This window comes from Phyllostomus discolor, chromosome 9, assembly GCF_004126475.2.
Source record: "Phyllostomus discolor isolate MPI-MPIP mPhyDis1 chromosome 9, mPhyDis1.pri.v3, whole genome shotgun sequence".
NCBI lineage: Eukaryota > Metazoa > Chordata > Mammalia > Chiroptera > Phyllostomidae > Phyllostomus > Phyllostomus discolor.
In genome coordinates this window covers 8,553,759-8,569,931 of record NC_040911.2, presented here as the reverse complement: position 1 = coordinate 8,569,931, position 16,173 = coordinate 8,553,759, and the positions used below count along the sequence as shown (strand labels likewise).

The window sequence follows — 16,173 nt, the reverse complement described above, 5'->3', positions numbered from 1 at the left end:
GGATTAGAAGACAGTTGCAAGATGGGTGCAGGTAAGGTGACATCCACACTGTGGAAAGATTCTTCTAACAGTCAAGGAGAAAATCAGTCTGACTGGCAATATTTGCAGAGGATAGGCAGTTCGTAGAAGGAGAACCTTGAAAAGCCATTAAACAGTGTTCAACCTCTTAAGTAGTCTGGAAAAATGCAAATTAAAAACAGATAGGGTGAACACAGATTACAATATACAGATGATGTATTATAGAATTGTACCCCTGAAGCCCATATAATTTTATTAACTAATGTCACTCCAAAAAAAGTCAACAGAAAAATAAGTAAAACACATACCTACCTACATACATACAAAGGAGTATCATTTCACACTCTTCAAATTGGCAAAACATTTTCTCTCTGACATCAACGATACGAAGTAACAGGAATTCTCATCTGCTGATGGGAATTTAAATTGGCACAAGTATTTTGGACAGAAATTTGACACTGGCAAAGCTGGAGGTAATTAGCTGGATGCTACTGCCAGCTGTCCTGCTCCTGTGAAAACGGCCCCTGTGTCAGGGGTCAGGGACGGGTTTCTCAAGGCTCCGTTGGTGTAATAGCCATGCCTGGACGTTAACCCACAAGCTTTAAGTGCTAATCAGGTTATAAGTAAATCGTGGCCTATTCATGGCCACTCAGGCTGCCATTTAAAATAGTTACAGTATCTTCAGACAGACACCACCACGGCCTGTGTCTGCGAATACGGACAGTGACCGTAACAATGGGCCTGGGGTGTTTCAGCTAGTTAGTCTCAGCAGGGTGTGGGGCGGGTGGTGGAGGGCCCCAGGGGCTTCTGGGCCATTTTGTTACTTAATAAAAAGAGACTTCTAGAGATAATCGAGAAGGTGGGTACACAGGTGTTTGTTGTACTAACTGATGTGTATTTTTAGTATTTGAGACACTTCATTTTTTTAATGGTTTTTTTAAAAGCCTGAAATTGAATGTTGTAGTTTTTCAGTAGCATGCTCATATTAACTTGTATAGTTTTGGACACAATTGATTTACTATCAGGTGAACACATTTGAGATGATATTTAAGGAAATTCGATCATTTATTGTATCTTTTGAAAAATTGACTCTTTAATGAACTTTCTGGAAAAAATGCTCTAGGAGGTCTGTTGACACTGTTATGGCGTGATCCTTTTGGATTTCTGCAGGAGCATGTGGTGTAATAACGTGTTTTTCCCTGCCCTAGACGTGCTGCAGCACCCCGTCATGCACAAGAAGCACGCCGGGAAGAGCCCCACTGTGAAGTAGGTGTCCCATCCCGGAATGAGAGACGTCGGTGCATTTTAACTCAGTGTCTCGTTTACTGTGATGACTGGTGACCAGTGGGCTGTGATTCTACCATTTTACTGTTCGCTTATGACTTGTTGTATGTTTTCTGTGCTTGCTTTTTCCTTCTTTCATGCTTTTGGGTGGCTTTTATTCTCTTGTCTTTCTGAGTCTTGATAGTTACACCCTGTTTTTAGACTACTCTGGTGGTTACCCTGGACGTTACGTTGTACATCTCTGACTTGCTAAGGTGTGATACCAGTTGTGTTTGCACCACCTACCGTGTGAGGATCTTCTGTTGCTGTAACCTCACTATCTCTACCCGCCTTACAAACCGTCGCTGTCATGTGTTTTAATGCTGTCTATATGTTAAACTTCATGCACCCTTTTTTCATTAGTTTAGCATCAGCCATTCCATTGTTCTTTATTCCTTCCTGTGTGTCTGGGTGTCCATCTGTGATTGTTTTCCATCTATCTGAAAAGTCCTTGACTATTTCCTGTTGTCTTATCTGCCAGTAATGAATTCACTTAGTTTTTATCTGTAAAAAATACTTATTTTTCCCTCATTTTTTGGAGGTCATTTTTGCTGGGTATAAGATTCTGGATTGGCCGTTATTTTCTGTTAGTTCTTTGAAACTACACAGGCATACCCCGGTTTATTGCATTTCGCAGATATGTTGTATTTAATTAAGGTATGTACATTGTGTTTTTTAGACATAGTGCTATTGCACACTTAATAGATTACAATATAGTGTGAACATAATTTTTATATGCACTGGGAAACCAAACAGTGTGTGTGACCTGCTTCATTGTGATGCTCGCCTTATGACTGCGCTCTGGAACCTAACCCACATTTCCAAGGTCGGCCTTTAGTTTCGCTGTCTTCCGGTCTCAGCCTTCCGTCCCTGGCAGCATCTCCTCTCAGCCCAGCTCCTCATCCTCTCCTCAGATTTCTGCTGTAAACCACGTAAAATCATTTATAAGATTTCCGTCTCCCCTCGCATTACTGCTGTCCCAAGGATTTCCACCTTCTGCCGCGGGGCCTTCGCTGATTCTGTGGGGCCTGCTGGGCCCTCAGCCAGCGCAGTGGACAGGCGCCAGTCAGTTTGCCTGGGGCTTAGTCCTTCACTGAGGGCGGAGCTCCAGCCTCCTGTCCTTCGGGTAGACAGCCCTGGGAGGTCTCAGCCAGCTGGAGCCTCTGTTGCACATAGCGGCACCCTTGGTAGTGGTGGGCCCTCACGCTGGATTTTCCTCCTGTCCTGTTTCACTGTCTCTGACCCTTGCTCCTGCTTCCTGCGGTCACCTCCCAAATCTGCGGTGGCACTCCAGATTCTGCTTTTCGGGGAAGCTCACACTTAAGACAGCTAGCATCCATCGTTTCAGTCTTCTGGTTGCTCTTTGAAAGTTAATGTACTTTTCATGCTCTTATTTCTGTTTAAGATTTTCTCATTGTCTGGTTTCTAGCAGTTTTCCTACAGTATGTTTGTAGTCTTCTTTGAATGAATTCTGCCTCTTGTGTCTGTGGCTTGGCAGCTTTTGGTGCTAAACAGTCCAAGCTGTTACTTCTTCAGTTATCACTTCTTCCCTATTCTCTTGTTCCCTCTTCCAAGACTTGGAGTGCTCACATTAGACTTTTCACTGTGTCCCCGTCTCTTAAACTATTTTTTGCATTTCCCATATATTTTTTTCTCTCGGTGCTCCAGTCTGTTTTCTGACTGTATTTCCTCTTCTCTGATTTTTTCATCTGTTTCTGTCCATTGCATCCTTAATTTCATTTCATTCTGCAGTTATAGAATTTAAATTTGGTTCTTTTTTATGTTTTCCAGTATTCTCAAATTCTCAACCTTGTAGCCATTGATCATATGAAGCGCTATTATTTTAGAATCCATATAGAGTAACTTTACTCTCTGGATTCTCTCTGAGGCTGTTGTCTCTTTCTCATTCGCATTAGCCCGCCCCTTCCCGTGCCTAGTGGTTCTCCCGAGATGGGGGCAGGCCCTGACTGTAAGTGGGGCAGGACGACGGTTGTGCAGAGTCTAAGGAGAGAGTGTGCATCTGTTACTCATCTCTTCACAGACAGGGGTGAATTGTTAAGTGGATAAGATAGCTGTATACTGGTGTATTCGCATAGTATGTTTTGCTTTTCTTCTTTGGTGTGTTCTATAAAATCAGATACTACAGAAAGGGTTACTGTGGCTTCCTCATTCTTCAGTGTCATAGGTTAGATCATTGCCATAGGTTCGGTGTTCATTCCTGTGTACACTTTGCTCCCGATAGCACTACTGGTACAACTTGTTCCCCACTGGACGGCCTCACCATGCAGTGTTCCGAACAGAACGGCATCGTGGACTGGCGGAAGCAGAGCTGCACCACTGCCCAGCACCCGGGGCACTGTGTGGCCTTAGCGGACCAGGTATCCGGGGGCTTGGTTGGGTCTTCGTGCTGTGCTGTTAAAGCGCTGCCCCTCGGTCAGAGCCCAGTTACGTCAGGGAGCATGTCTGGTGAGAAAGACTGAGGGAATGTTTAAGTATTGGAGTCTAAACTCAGTTGGGTGATGTGATCCAAGTTCTCCTGAGGCCTGAAAAAGTTTACTTAGATTACTTTTTAAATTCCTACCAGGGGTATGTTAAGTTGTTTTGCTAACTTTTTTACTTTTGAAAGAATTATTCACATTTCTGTCCCTATATTGCTGTTGGCGTTGTGAATGTTGAAGCTGACCTTCCCTCGTGAGTAGCAGGACCAGTTCACTGGGCCTTCTGAGGGTCACGAGGACACTCTTAGAGGACACTCTAAGAACATGTGCTTCCTTAGGAGTTGATGAGATGCTGGAGCCCAGTGCTCCCAAGGGAGCATAGGCGATTTGGCACCCTAGGCCCAGGGGCATGCCCGCTGGTGCAGCTACTGAGGAACCCCGTTCTCCCTAGAAGGCAGAGATTTGTTAACCTGATTCTAGTTCTGGATTACACTCGATCCAATGTTAACCTTTACTGGAATGTGGTTTTTTTTTTTTTAAAGATTTTATTTATTTTTAGAGGGGGCGGAGAGAGACACACACACACACACACACATCAATGTGCGGTTGCTGGGGGTTATGGCCTGCAACCCAGGAATGTACCCTGGCTGGGAATCGAACCTGGGACACTTTGGTTCCCAGCCCGCGCTCAATCCACTGAGCTATGCCAGCCAGGGCTGGAATGTGTTTTTATGAACTAAAGCATTAAGGCGTGTTTTGAAAAATTGTATATTATCTTAGCCATATTTATTAAAAAATAGAAACGGTAAAAATAGATGCTTATCTATTTTTTAAATACATTGTACATTTTGTACCTCCAAGTCAATGCCTGTGTACCGTTTCTTTTTAGAGTTGCAAAGATTGTGCATTGTAGTTTTGCCAGCCTGAACTTTAAGAAAATACAAGCACACTTGTAGCAAATACCAGTTACTTGACTGTGTTTTATTTCATGGTCAAAATAATACACAAAAGAATACAGGTCCATTTTAAAAGCAAAATACTAATTAGATATTTTCCTCATGATTGATAATAATAAGTATTTTTCAAGGAATACAAAAATTTTAGTGGTTCATGCAGGTAACTTCAGTAATAGGTTATTCTTGAGAATAAGAATTTGTTAGAATATGCAACTGAGAATGCATCTCATTTTAATGTTGATATTAGAATAAGAGGGTACCTTCAAGAATAAGGGTTCGCTTTAGTCTGTTTGATACCTTTTTATTCTTTCCACTAGCATTCAGCTGATAAAAGAAATTTATCTTCAATAAATAAGAAGAAAGGAAAGCCACATGTAGAAAAGTAGGTTCAATTTCATGTCCCCTGTGATAGAAATTGGGAAGAAAGGGCAACACATAGCATTTGATTATGGGCATGTTTAGTTTATGTATAATAAGTAGTGTTTTTCTATTCCTTTTCTTTACATTTTTACTTCTGGGCTTTACTTTTTCATCCAAAATAATCAACATATACAAGTAATAAAAATAAAGCTACTGTCAAATATTATGCTCCATTTGGAGGGCAACTGTCAGAACTATACACTAAATCTTGCTTTTAGATTATACCTTCCTAAGAACTTTTTTTAGTTCTAAAAAATTTTGAGGGGAATTTTAGTAATTCTACTGCACTTAATGTATTCTCCAGAGAATCTTATAAAAAGTGTTGGTAACCTGTATACTTTTGGCTTAGGGAGCAAGTTAAGAAAGCTGACAACAGACTGAATAGTAGAATCAACGGTATTAGACTCTCCACTCCTCAGCACGCCCAGGGCAGTTCTGTGAAAGGTAAGGATGTTTGCTGTCGTGTCAAATACCCGTCACCTGAATGCATGTCCTGTGATGCCTTGTATAGTCAGTGTTGAGCTCTCATGTCGGACCCTGATGTACTTTTATCCTGCATTGGTGCGAACAGCGCTTTCAGAATTACACGATTCTGGAGTGTTGGCGGAGTCCGTTTAGGCAATACGGGGCCACCCTGGAGGTGCGTTTCCTTTGCCAGCTCTCGCACCCCCCTGGTGCCCAAGGTCTCCTCGCTGGTCTCCTTCTCGAGCCTGTTCCCCGCCCCCGAGGACCCCGAAGGTCTCCCCCACCCTCATGGACCTCGGGACCTGTTCGTATATGAAGTCACTGTGTAGAGTCTGGTTGACTGTGTAGAATCATGTGTGATGGCTGTCTTCTGGAGTTTTATGGCACTTTAGGGGAATTCAGACCCTCGGGTTCTTGGACTAGATTTGCGTGGTTTCTGTATACCCACCATTATTCTGAGGTCCCTCTGCTGGTGCGTGTGGGCAGTAGCTTCTGCCCGGCTTCCCGGCCTCTGTCCTCCCTCCTCCAAGGTCAGCCCCGCACCGCCCCCACTCTGTCTTCCGCAGCACACACGGGGTAGAGCGGGCACTCCTGGCCGGAATTCGGCCGGGTGCAGGGGTGCACAAAGGAGGCTTCCAGTTGGTGCAGGAAAAGAGTCAATTAATAAATACTGATATCGCAGGAACCACTCTCTGTGTTCTGTGAGCTCACAACTGTGAACCTGCTTTTGCCCGCCCCTGCACACCCGGTCCTCTCACGATCCCTCTGTCTCTCGCCTCCCACGTCGTTTGGGAACCGCTGCTCGCCAGGCGAGTTCGCCACACTTCTTCCTTTTCAGCTTCAAACCGTCGGAGGAGAAACGCGTGGACTTTGATCTCAGACAGACGTGGCTTAGAATGGGGTGCTCCACCAGTTTCCTAAGTGGGCAGCCTCTCTGAAGCTTTAGTTTTCTCATTTGTGAAACAGGAATAGGACCTGCCTCACAAGATCGCAAAAATCGAATGTGACGGCGTGTGGAAAGCAGTTAGCTAGTACTGAGCACACAGGCGTTCAATAGTTTAGTGTCTTCTCACCACTCTAAGTTAGAAGAAAACATGCCGTAAAATTTATTAAGAGCTTTTTAGTACTATCACAAGCTTCCTTTCCTCTTTATTTTCAAATATTATGGATGTACAATACAACCTGAGGGTGTTTGATTAGGATAGACCTTACTGTGGCCCTGGCCAGTGGGGCTGCGGTGGAACGACGCCCTGTAACTGAAAGGCTGTGGGTTCGATTCCCAGTCTGGGCAGATACGTAGGTTTGCAGGTTCAGCCTTCAGTCTGGGTGTGTACAGTCCCCCGGTCCAGCGCTTACAAGAAGGCAACCAGTCAATGTGTTTTTCTCTCTCTGCCTTCTCTCTCTAAAGGCAGTGTCCTTGCTGAGGATTACAAAGAAAAAGATAAACCTTATTTTGTCTCTTTTATCTTGTATGTATTTCTCTGATTGATATATATTTATACTTAAAGAGTATAACTATAAATGAAATATACTTTGTACAACTTGTCAATGTCAAATGTAGCTCAGATGTTTGCTGACTCCAACTTACGAAAAACCCATTTATTAGTTTCTCTTTAATATATTAAGGTATCAAGGAATTACCTTTAGCATTTAGTAAACTCAAGATCTATTAAGATTTCTTTTTTTATGGAACAATGACACTTATCATAAAATGTAGAAATTGTATTAAAACTGAAAATATTGGGTCTTTCTGATTCGTGTTTGGATTTTTAAATAAGTCAGTTTGATTTAAGATAGATATCACTTATTTTTAATTTAAAAATTTAACTTCTATTTTGAGTAATAATACATTCATGTAGTTCGAAATTCTAGAGGTACAAAAAGGAACAAAATAATCATTTACTGTCTCTCTCCACGTGGTTGCCTCCCAGGAGGTTCCCAGTGCTGCTCATCGACTGTATTCTTTCAGTGGGTTTGCTTTAAAACCTCAAGCCTTAAATCCCTCCACCGAGGAGAAGTAGGGTTTCCGTGGCGACATCACTAAGCGTCTGTTGCAGTGCACCTGCGTGTTTGCTCCGCACCGCCCTCCTGTAGCTGGTGCAGCACCGGGAAGTCTGAGGGGAGCGAGGTGGTCCACTCTCAGTCTCTTTCGAAAGACTGTAGTGGTTTAGAGCCTCCTGCTTTTCTCTACTTGTGGTTCTGATGTACCTAAACAGTTAAGTCAGACTAATTCCTGTTTGTTCATAAATGCTAATAACCAGGATTTTCATTGTTGGAGTAGTGGCTACTGTAAGTTTTTGCCTTTTGTCTTCTTGCATGCATGATCCTTTACCCTGTGAGACACGATGACAAACAATAAAGTTCGTATTTACTTAAATGGGCAGTTTGTGGCATATCCTTCGGCACATCCTCACCTGCACACCTTCTGACTCGAGGATGTCACGCCATTTCTCATAACAGCTCCAAGGACTCTGTACAGTTCCAAAGCACCCTCTGGATGGTCAAAAAGAGAACATGATGTCTAGTGTAGATTTAGGTCTGTGTATTTAATTCTTTGAAAACTGCAAATTAATATATGATAATTTGGTGCTTCGGATGTTTACTAGCTATATAATGTAAAGAAAATAATTTTTAAAATTGTGTCATTTTGAGAAATGGCTGCTTTTTAAAAAAGCACGTTCTGTAACTTACTCTGAAGTTTCCAAGACTCCATGGGAGTCTCACTGTCTGAGTTTGGGTGAGGAGACCTCAGCTCGCCTGCCCCAGAGGCCCGTGCCAGCCTGCCCTCTCCACTCTGAGACTGCCACACTGAATCCTTGACTCTCTTCTTCCTTAAATGGTTCGTTCTGTTCTATGCCAGTTGAAATACTTATATGCAGAATTTCTGTATGTGCCATGGTTTTATATTTATGTTTCGCTTCACGAGTGCAGTTGAATGCCAGGTTGGGCCACTGTAGCACATTAGATTGTCTCCAAGGGGCCCCTGGTGTGGATGTGCATCCCTGGGTCACACTGCCAACGGATCAATTCAAATGCTATTATCGTGCACAAGGATACGCCAGGTTACTTTTCTGTCAAGTTTTTATTTGCCCAAATAATGCCTCAGCCACTTACAGCGTTACCAGGTTTTGTGCATTTTTCCTTGCTGGTTTTGCATTTTATTACTCAAAATGAATCAGCAACATTTAATGACTTTATTGTTATTTGAGTATTCATCTACCATTTGAGTTCCTGGGTTAAGCTAGGTCATCTTAACAATCTTACTAGTTAGTTACAAATTTCCCCCCTTCAGAAGACACAGATTAGTTAACTAACTTGGCTATCACAAACCACATCTTTTCTCTAACACACAGTTTGTCCAAGTGATTAATAGTTGCAACCTCTGTTTGTTTCTGCCAGCTGGCTATGGAAACAACTCACTCATCTAGTTCTGAAGATCCCTCGTGTGGGGATTTATGCACTAAAGCATACACTGAGCAGGTTGAATGCTTGCTGCAAGGCAGGAACTCTGCAGGCTACTGGATTTACAGGAATGAGTAGGACAGCACCCTGAGTGAGGGCCAGTACAGGATTGGCCAGTGCTAGTGATGCCAGTAACCTTGCCGTGAGCTCCAAACAGATGTAGCTAACTGACCATGACCCCGACCCCCACCCCTGACCCCGCCTCAGCATCGCCTTGGCTGCTGGGCAGAACTCAAAGAGCTACTCAGCCCGCAGGCACAGTAATTCTCAGGCACAGTAATTCTAACCGAGGAGGCATTTTTTTAGCAGTCAGTCCTATTCTTAAGGTGTTTGAAACAGTGAATGTCCAACAAGTTCTGAGAAGTTAGAATATCTAGACTTTGAAAGTGGCCCAGCATGCCGGTGTTGGACAGACCCCACGAAGAGCCTTAACTCTGAGTTTTTAGAGTCACTAAGGTTGACTTTTCCCTCTGCCTTTGTTGCTCTAAGAATGCATGTATAAGTTACTTTCAATTAAAATCGTGATTTAATAATGAATTTTTTCATGATTAAAAAGCTGTGGGACCGACCAGTTTTTTAGGTGATTGCAGGAAAACGGAAAAAAAAAGTTACAGCTGTAACTAATTTCTAATGGTTTAAGTTGGAATTTACTTTAACTACTCAACACCATTTTTAAAAATAGAATTATTATTTTTAGATGCGAATTTGGACATTGGATCTGGACATGACACGTGTGGAGAGACATCCTCAGAGAGCTACAGCTCTCCGTCCAGTCCACGGCACGACGGGAGAGAGAGTTTCGACAGCGAGGAAGAAAGAGACAGAGGTTTGCTCTTCGGAGGGAACGGGGGCGGGGGCAGTGGAGGGCAGTGCGTGTTGTCTCTGAACATGGGCCCAAGGGAAGTAGCTTTATGCTCTCATGAACAGCATCACTGATTTTTAATTCAATTGGCATAAAGAACATGTAGACCGGTGACTTAGCAGGTCATAGCCGCGTTGATTTAAAAAAAAAAAGAGCACTTCACTGCATATGAAATTAAATAGAAAGAAGACAGCCATAACAAAATGGAGAGTTCGTGCAGAGAGATTGGAAACTTAGGTGCACACATATTTATAATTTTTTGCTTCCTGACGGGTTGACCCTTTTATCCTTATAACGTATCCTTCTTTGTGTTTAGTAACACCTTTTGTCTCACTTTTCATCTGATAGTGATGCAGCCGCTCCAGTTCTCCTCGGGACATTGTTTGCAGGGCGCCCCTGTTTCCATGCTTTCACTTTAAGCCTATGTGTGTCTTTGAATCTCAGGTGTGTCTGTCACAGCGTGTAGTTGGGTGATGGTGTGCTAGCCGTTCTGTCCACCTCCGTCGCCTGATTGGAGTGTATGCTCTCTTTAAACTTACTGGAATTATTGATAAGTCAGGATTTACGTCTGCCACTTTGGTTTTTGGTTTCTGTATGAATTACTTCCTCAGTTTTTCCTTAAACAGAGGCTCAGAGGCACCGGAAATGAGAGTTCAGGATCCTTCTAGGTCTTTCCTGGGCATGCAGACAGCCCTAGACGGGAGTGTGGCCTTCCAGATTGCCAGGAGTACATCAGAGCTCTCAGAACTCCTCGTGGATGTGTCATTCTCCAGTTTCTCCTCCACAGTGTGCTGGTCCCCTCCTTGCTGGCCCTAATGGCCATGCTGCCTCAGGCCACCAAGCCCTTAAACAGTCGCTGCGCATCCAAGTGACCAGTGCCCTGTGGGTGAAGGACTGTGAAAGAGTGAACGCAAGTTGCCAGATGATCAGATAGTGACAGTCTTTGGGGACGGCTTCTGTGGAGCCCCACACCCATGCTGCTGCTAGTCGCCGCTCGGCGGCTGGTTTTCCTGGCGACCTCATCTGTGGGACTGGAAGGTCACACGGCTTCTTCAGAGCTGGAGAAAGGGAGATAGAGTTAGGCGAGGGAAAACGCCACAGTACTTGCAGTTCTTAAGAGATGCAGCTGTTTTTCTTGAAGCAACACTCCTCAGAGTGCTGCAAGTCTTTAGTTAATTTCTGCAGGTCTGAAAATTTTGATTTTGACAGTGTTTGCCAAGACTCTTGTTGCTTTTAAAGAGTGGAGTGTGAGAAGTCCTTAGTCTGCCATTCCAGAAGTGGTGTCCCAAAAACATGCAGGTTGAGTGAGGATGTCGTTTTTCACACATGCCCACGACATCCGAGCCTTTTGGTTGTAAGGTGTCTGCTGTGCTGCCAGCAGTGTTGTTCAGTGACGTCGCTGGGTTCACCCGGGGAGCTGGGGAGGTCCTCAGACCGCAGCCTTGCAGCCACGTGTGGCTGCTTCCTGGGCAGCCCACCGCGCTCTGAGACCCTGGCTTCTGCGCTAACAGGGTCAGGTCACATCTCAAGGTCAGTGGCACTTGTGCTGCTGTGTCATGTACAATTAAAGCCACTCTCCACTTTTGCAGTCATTTTCAAGTCCTACCAAAAGTTTCACGCAGTGACTCGCCCCCCACTGCGTGTGTCCCAGCCTGCAGCCACAGGGCCTTTCTGATCTGCAGAGCACACCTGCACACGGGGGCCGCTGGGCGGCACCTCATTCCGCGGGGCAGGCTGAGGTGGGCCTGTGTGGAGTAGGGGCTCGCCCTCTTCCAGTGGGCGCAGCTAGCAGGGACTGAACGAGCCTTCTCCAACTGAAGACTCCTTCGGGGCTGTCTGAAACCAGCAAGGGCTAAAGATCCACTGCAGTTAAAAAAAAAAGAAAAAGCTTTGATTTTGAGGGAATGAAAAGGTGGCCTGGAAAAGCATATGGCTTTGTTGCTATTGTTCTTATTGGTCCTAATGGGGTATTGTTTTGAGACTTTATACTTTTCAAAGTCAACATAAAAAAGAAAATAGGACAGAGCCTATCCCTAAATAGCTAGATGAGTGCTTACACTGCCCAGAAAACCACCGGGGACCATTTGAAATCAGGGGGCCTTTTGCTGACGGAGGAGGCTTCAGGCGCACCCTCCCTGGAGGCCGCAGGGCCGGTGCTGTCGTCCCCTGGCCTTGCCCAGCAGCGCCTCCCTCTCCCCTCGGCTCCCAGGGCCCTGCCTCTGCTTCTGCAACTGGTTTCCTGAGTCCGCAGGGCTCACTTCTGCTTCTCTGTAGCTTTCCAAGTAAACGTTCTCTTATAGTTTGGGGGGGGGGGGCGGAGAAGGTTGTGTCCAGCTCATTTAGAAATTTAATTGACCAAATGTTTAACTCTGTACTCATCATGATGGTACAGATACAGATATAATGCCTTAAATAAGTTATTCATCTTTGGATACTTTTTGTTTGGTAAAGCTTAGCAATAAACACCTCATTAAGGGGAGTTTATACTAGAACCATTTACTCACCAATTGAATCTCCTCCCTGAAATGTACATTCTAATAGTCGAGTTAATGACACTGTGGACAGCCTGCCACTGAGCAGGTTCTGTTTAACCTTCCTCCAGAAAGACTTAAATGATTTGTTTTTAGTGTTCTGTTTAAAATATTTTTAATATCTTAGCTGAACATAGCTAGTTATTACCTTAATAAATGTAAACCTTTAAGTATGTTTTGCAGTTCTGCTTCTATTTAAGAACAGAGATGGTAGAACAGGCACCACGGCTAACCGCGTGCTCTCCGTGCACGTTACTGCAGCATCTGGGCTCACGGTATCGCAGCACCGCGAATGAGATTTTATCTTCGCCCCTTTGCACTGAAAGTCAGGGAGCCGGGGGAGTCTGGATTGAAGCTCTCTCCGCATACAAGCCAAGGGCAATGCAGCAATAAGCGCAGGCGCTGGCCGTGTGGCTCCTGCCCCTGCCGTGCTGCTGCTGGAAAAGGCGGCGCCGCCTGGCGACCCCGCTCCCCGGGCTTCCGTGCGCTCGCGGTAGGGCTGCCTTGGACGCTTTACACTCTCTGCGCCACTGAAATAGTTCAGCGTGAGAATATTTATTTTATTCTGGAAAAATTCTCTTCCACTTCCTACCCCTAGATATTTGAGTTAAATACACTCTGAATTGAGCTCCTTTAAATTGTATCATTTATGTGCAACAAATACAAGACCTTGGGTTTGGCAGTGCAGACTATAAATCAAGTGAATTGTCTAAAATTGACTGATGTTAAAAATACCTGATCCTTTTCTCCGCAATAAGGTGGAATTAATATATCTCTGTATTTTACATCGCACTTCATTGTCTCCAGTTAACCTTCTGTTGCTTTTCTCTCCACTGATTTTCTTAAAGACTTTAATTTTTTTAGCAGTTTTAGGTTTACAGTATAATTAAGGAAAGTACAGAGATTTTCCACACATGTTCAACCTCCTCCATTTTCAACCTAGTTCACTAGAATGGCACTTTTTTTTTTTTTTTTTTAAACCAAGGATGAGCCAACACTGGCGCGTGGTTACTGCCCCGAGGCCGCGGTGTACCTGCGCACTCCCGCTCCCAGTGGCCTTGGACGCAGGTCCGACAACACGGTCTGTCCAGGCAACATCACGCGGAGTCTTCGCTGCCTGGCAGTCTCCATGCTCCTGGTCCGCGCTCTGCCACCCCCCACCCCTGCCCTCCGTTGGTCTTCCTTTTGTCTCCATGGTGTTGCCTTTTCCAGAATCTCTCTAATTTTTAAATGAAGTAGGTAGAGAGCCAAAAATCAAAAGGAGGCCAGGTTGGCCGTTAGGGAGCCGAGGGGCCCCACTTACTCCAGCCCCAAACGGCAGAGCTCAGGTCAGGCGCACTGAAGCCCCCTCCGGCAGGGGCGGTGGGAGTCGGCACCGGTGTCACGCGCCTCTCCGTGCTCTCCCGCAGACACCGACAGCAACTCCGAGGACTCGGGCGCGCCGGCCACGCGCAGGTTCCCCGGTTCCGGCTCCGTGGCCCAGACTGCTGCCGCCCCGCCCCCGGGAAACATCGCCTCCTTGGGAGACGGGAGCGGAGGCCTTCTCGAGGACCCCGCCGGCGCGCCCAAGTACCCGCACATTTCGTTCATGCCGGCTCTACACTGTGTCGTGCACAGCGGCGCCCAGAAGTCGGACGTGGTCGTTCCTGCCCCCAAACCCGGCGACGGCAAGACGATAGGCATGCTGGTTCCCGGTCCTGTCGCCCTTTCTGCACTGAGGGAGTCCGGCGCGACCCCCGTGGGGCTCCTGGGGCCCGCAGCCCCTACTGGAGATTCAGAAAAGCACCTCGAGCTGCTGGCCTCGCCCTTGCCCCTCCAGGCCACGTTCCTCCCGCACGTCCAGAGGCTGAAGCTGCCGCCGCAGCCACAGCCGCAGGGATCTTCCGAGGGCTGCGCGCTGGGCGGGCCGCAGCCGCCGGCCGGGGGCCTGAGCGTCGGGTCCCTGGGCACTGCCTTCCTCCCGGTGCACAGCCCAGGAGGGTTTGCGGGCTCTCCTGGGCCTTCCACGGACCCCGCCACCAAACCCGCCTCCCAGATGGCAGGACTCAATCAAATGGTGCCTCAAATGGAGGGGAACGCAGGGACAGTCCCTCAGCCCACCAGTGTGAACGTAGTGCTCTCAGCAGCCGGCCTCTCGGCCGCTCAGCCACCAGCCCCCTACGCCCTGGCGGGCTCGCCCCTCGCCGCCGCGGGAGGGCTACCCAGCCAGACTGCCGCCGCAGCGCCGTCCGCGCAGGCCCAGCCCGCGGTCCCCACGCACACGCCGGGCCCGGCGCCCAGCCCGAGCCCCGCGCTGACGCACAGCACCGCGCAGAGCGACGGCGCGTCCTACATCAGTGCGGTGGGGAGCACGAACGCCAGCGGCGCCGTGCTGCCGCCCCCGCAGCTGGGCTCGGGGCCCTGCGGCTCTTGCGGGCGGAGGTGCGGCTGTGGGACCAACGGCAACCTCCAGCTGAGTAGCTACTATTACCCCAACCCCGTGCCCATGTACCGAGTCCCCCCTCTCTTCCCTCTGCCGTCCATCTGCAACGGCAGCTACCTCAACCAAGCACATCAGAGCAACGGAAACCAGCTTCCTTTCTTTCTGCCTCCGGCCCCGTATGCAAACGGGCTGGTGCACGACCCGGTCCTGGGGAGCCAAGCCAGCTACGGCCTGCAGCAGGTGGCGGGATTCGGGAGGTACTACGCCGTCTACGCAGCTCCCGGTGTGGTTGCCAACACGAGCGGCTCGGGGCCCAAGAAGAGCGGGAACGTCTCGTGCTACAACTGCGGCGTGAGCGGACACTTTGCGCAGGAGTGCAAGCAGGCGTCCATGGAGGCCAGCCAACAAGGTAATCCCGAGGGCTCGCAGCGGACTTGCTTTTAGTGGGCCGCGCCCCCGCCTTAGTGGCCGCCAGGGTTCTCTCCTGGCGGAGTCGTGGTGTGTGTTTACGGATGTGGTTCTTGCGGACGGGACGGCGGAGCCTAGCGTAGACCCAGGTCCCAGCACCGGGGAGTTCGCAGGGGCTCCATCTCCGAGTCCGGAGGAAACCAGAAAGGCACTTTTGAAGGAGTAGAGTGGGAATTTGTGTTATGGAACATCAAATCTCTGGCTTGCGGCACTTTTTTAGAAAGCTACAATCCTCTTTCATAAAGTAAGGACAATTTTTACATACTAAAAAACTAGGAAGTAAGACAGTCATCTGACACGTAAGGTTTTCGGTATTAGTATCTGCGCCGCGCATTACCAAGGGGCCCGGTGCACCCCCCCACGTGCTTTCCCTGCCCAGCAGGTGTTTGAAATTAAATGCTATTGCATTTTAAGGAACAAAATATTTTAAGCACTGGTTTGGTAGTAAGGGAATTTGACCTAAGTTGATTATTATTATTATTGCCACCAAAAAAAACAGGAAGATGTTCTTAAATAAGTATATGAGTAAGGTACAAAATTCCATATACACCTCACACCATTATCTTTCACTTGTGTGTGTTTTTTGTCATTTTGCCAAAAATAGTCTTGAATTGGGAGTATATACCTGGCACTTTTAAAGCTTTTTTATTTATTTATTTTATTTTTAGAGAGAGGGGAAGGGAGGGAGGGAGAGGAAGAGGGAGAGAAACATTTGGTTGCCTCTCGCACACCCTTAACCGGGGACCTGGCCTGCAACCCAGACATGTGCCTTGACCGGGAATCGAACTGGTGACCTTGCGGTTCACAG

General features: G+C 47.1%; 1 protein-coding gene across 1 annotated transcript in view; it reads left to right on the top strand.

Moving 5' to 3' along the window:
• Positions 1–16,173, top strand: part of ZCCHC2 (zinc finger CCHC-type containing 2) — a 46,994-nt gene that overhangs the window by 30,105 nt on the left and 716 nt on the right. Inside the window, exons 8-13 of the mRNA XM_028524947.2 lie at positions 1,227–1,284; positions 3,584–3,719; positions 5,053–5,117; positions 5,505–5,599; positions 9,780–9,908; positions 13,885–15,306. Of these exons, the coding sequence (XP_028380748.1) occupies positions 1,227–1,284; positions 3,584–3,719; positions 5,053–5,117; positions 5,505–5,599; positions 9,780–9,908; positions 13,885–15,306 (1,905 nt within the window). The remainder of the gene's footprint in view (positions 1–1,226; positions 1,285–3,583; positions 3,720–5,052; positions 5,118–5,504; positions 5,600–9,779; positions 9,909–13,884; positions 15,307–16,173) is intronic.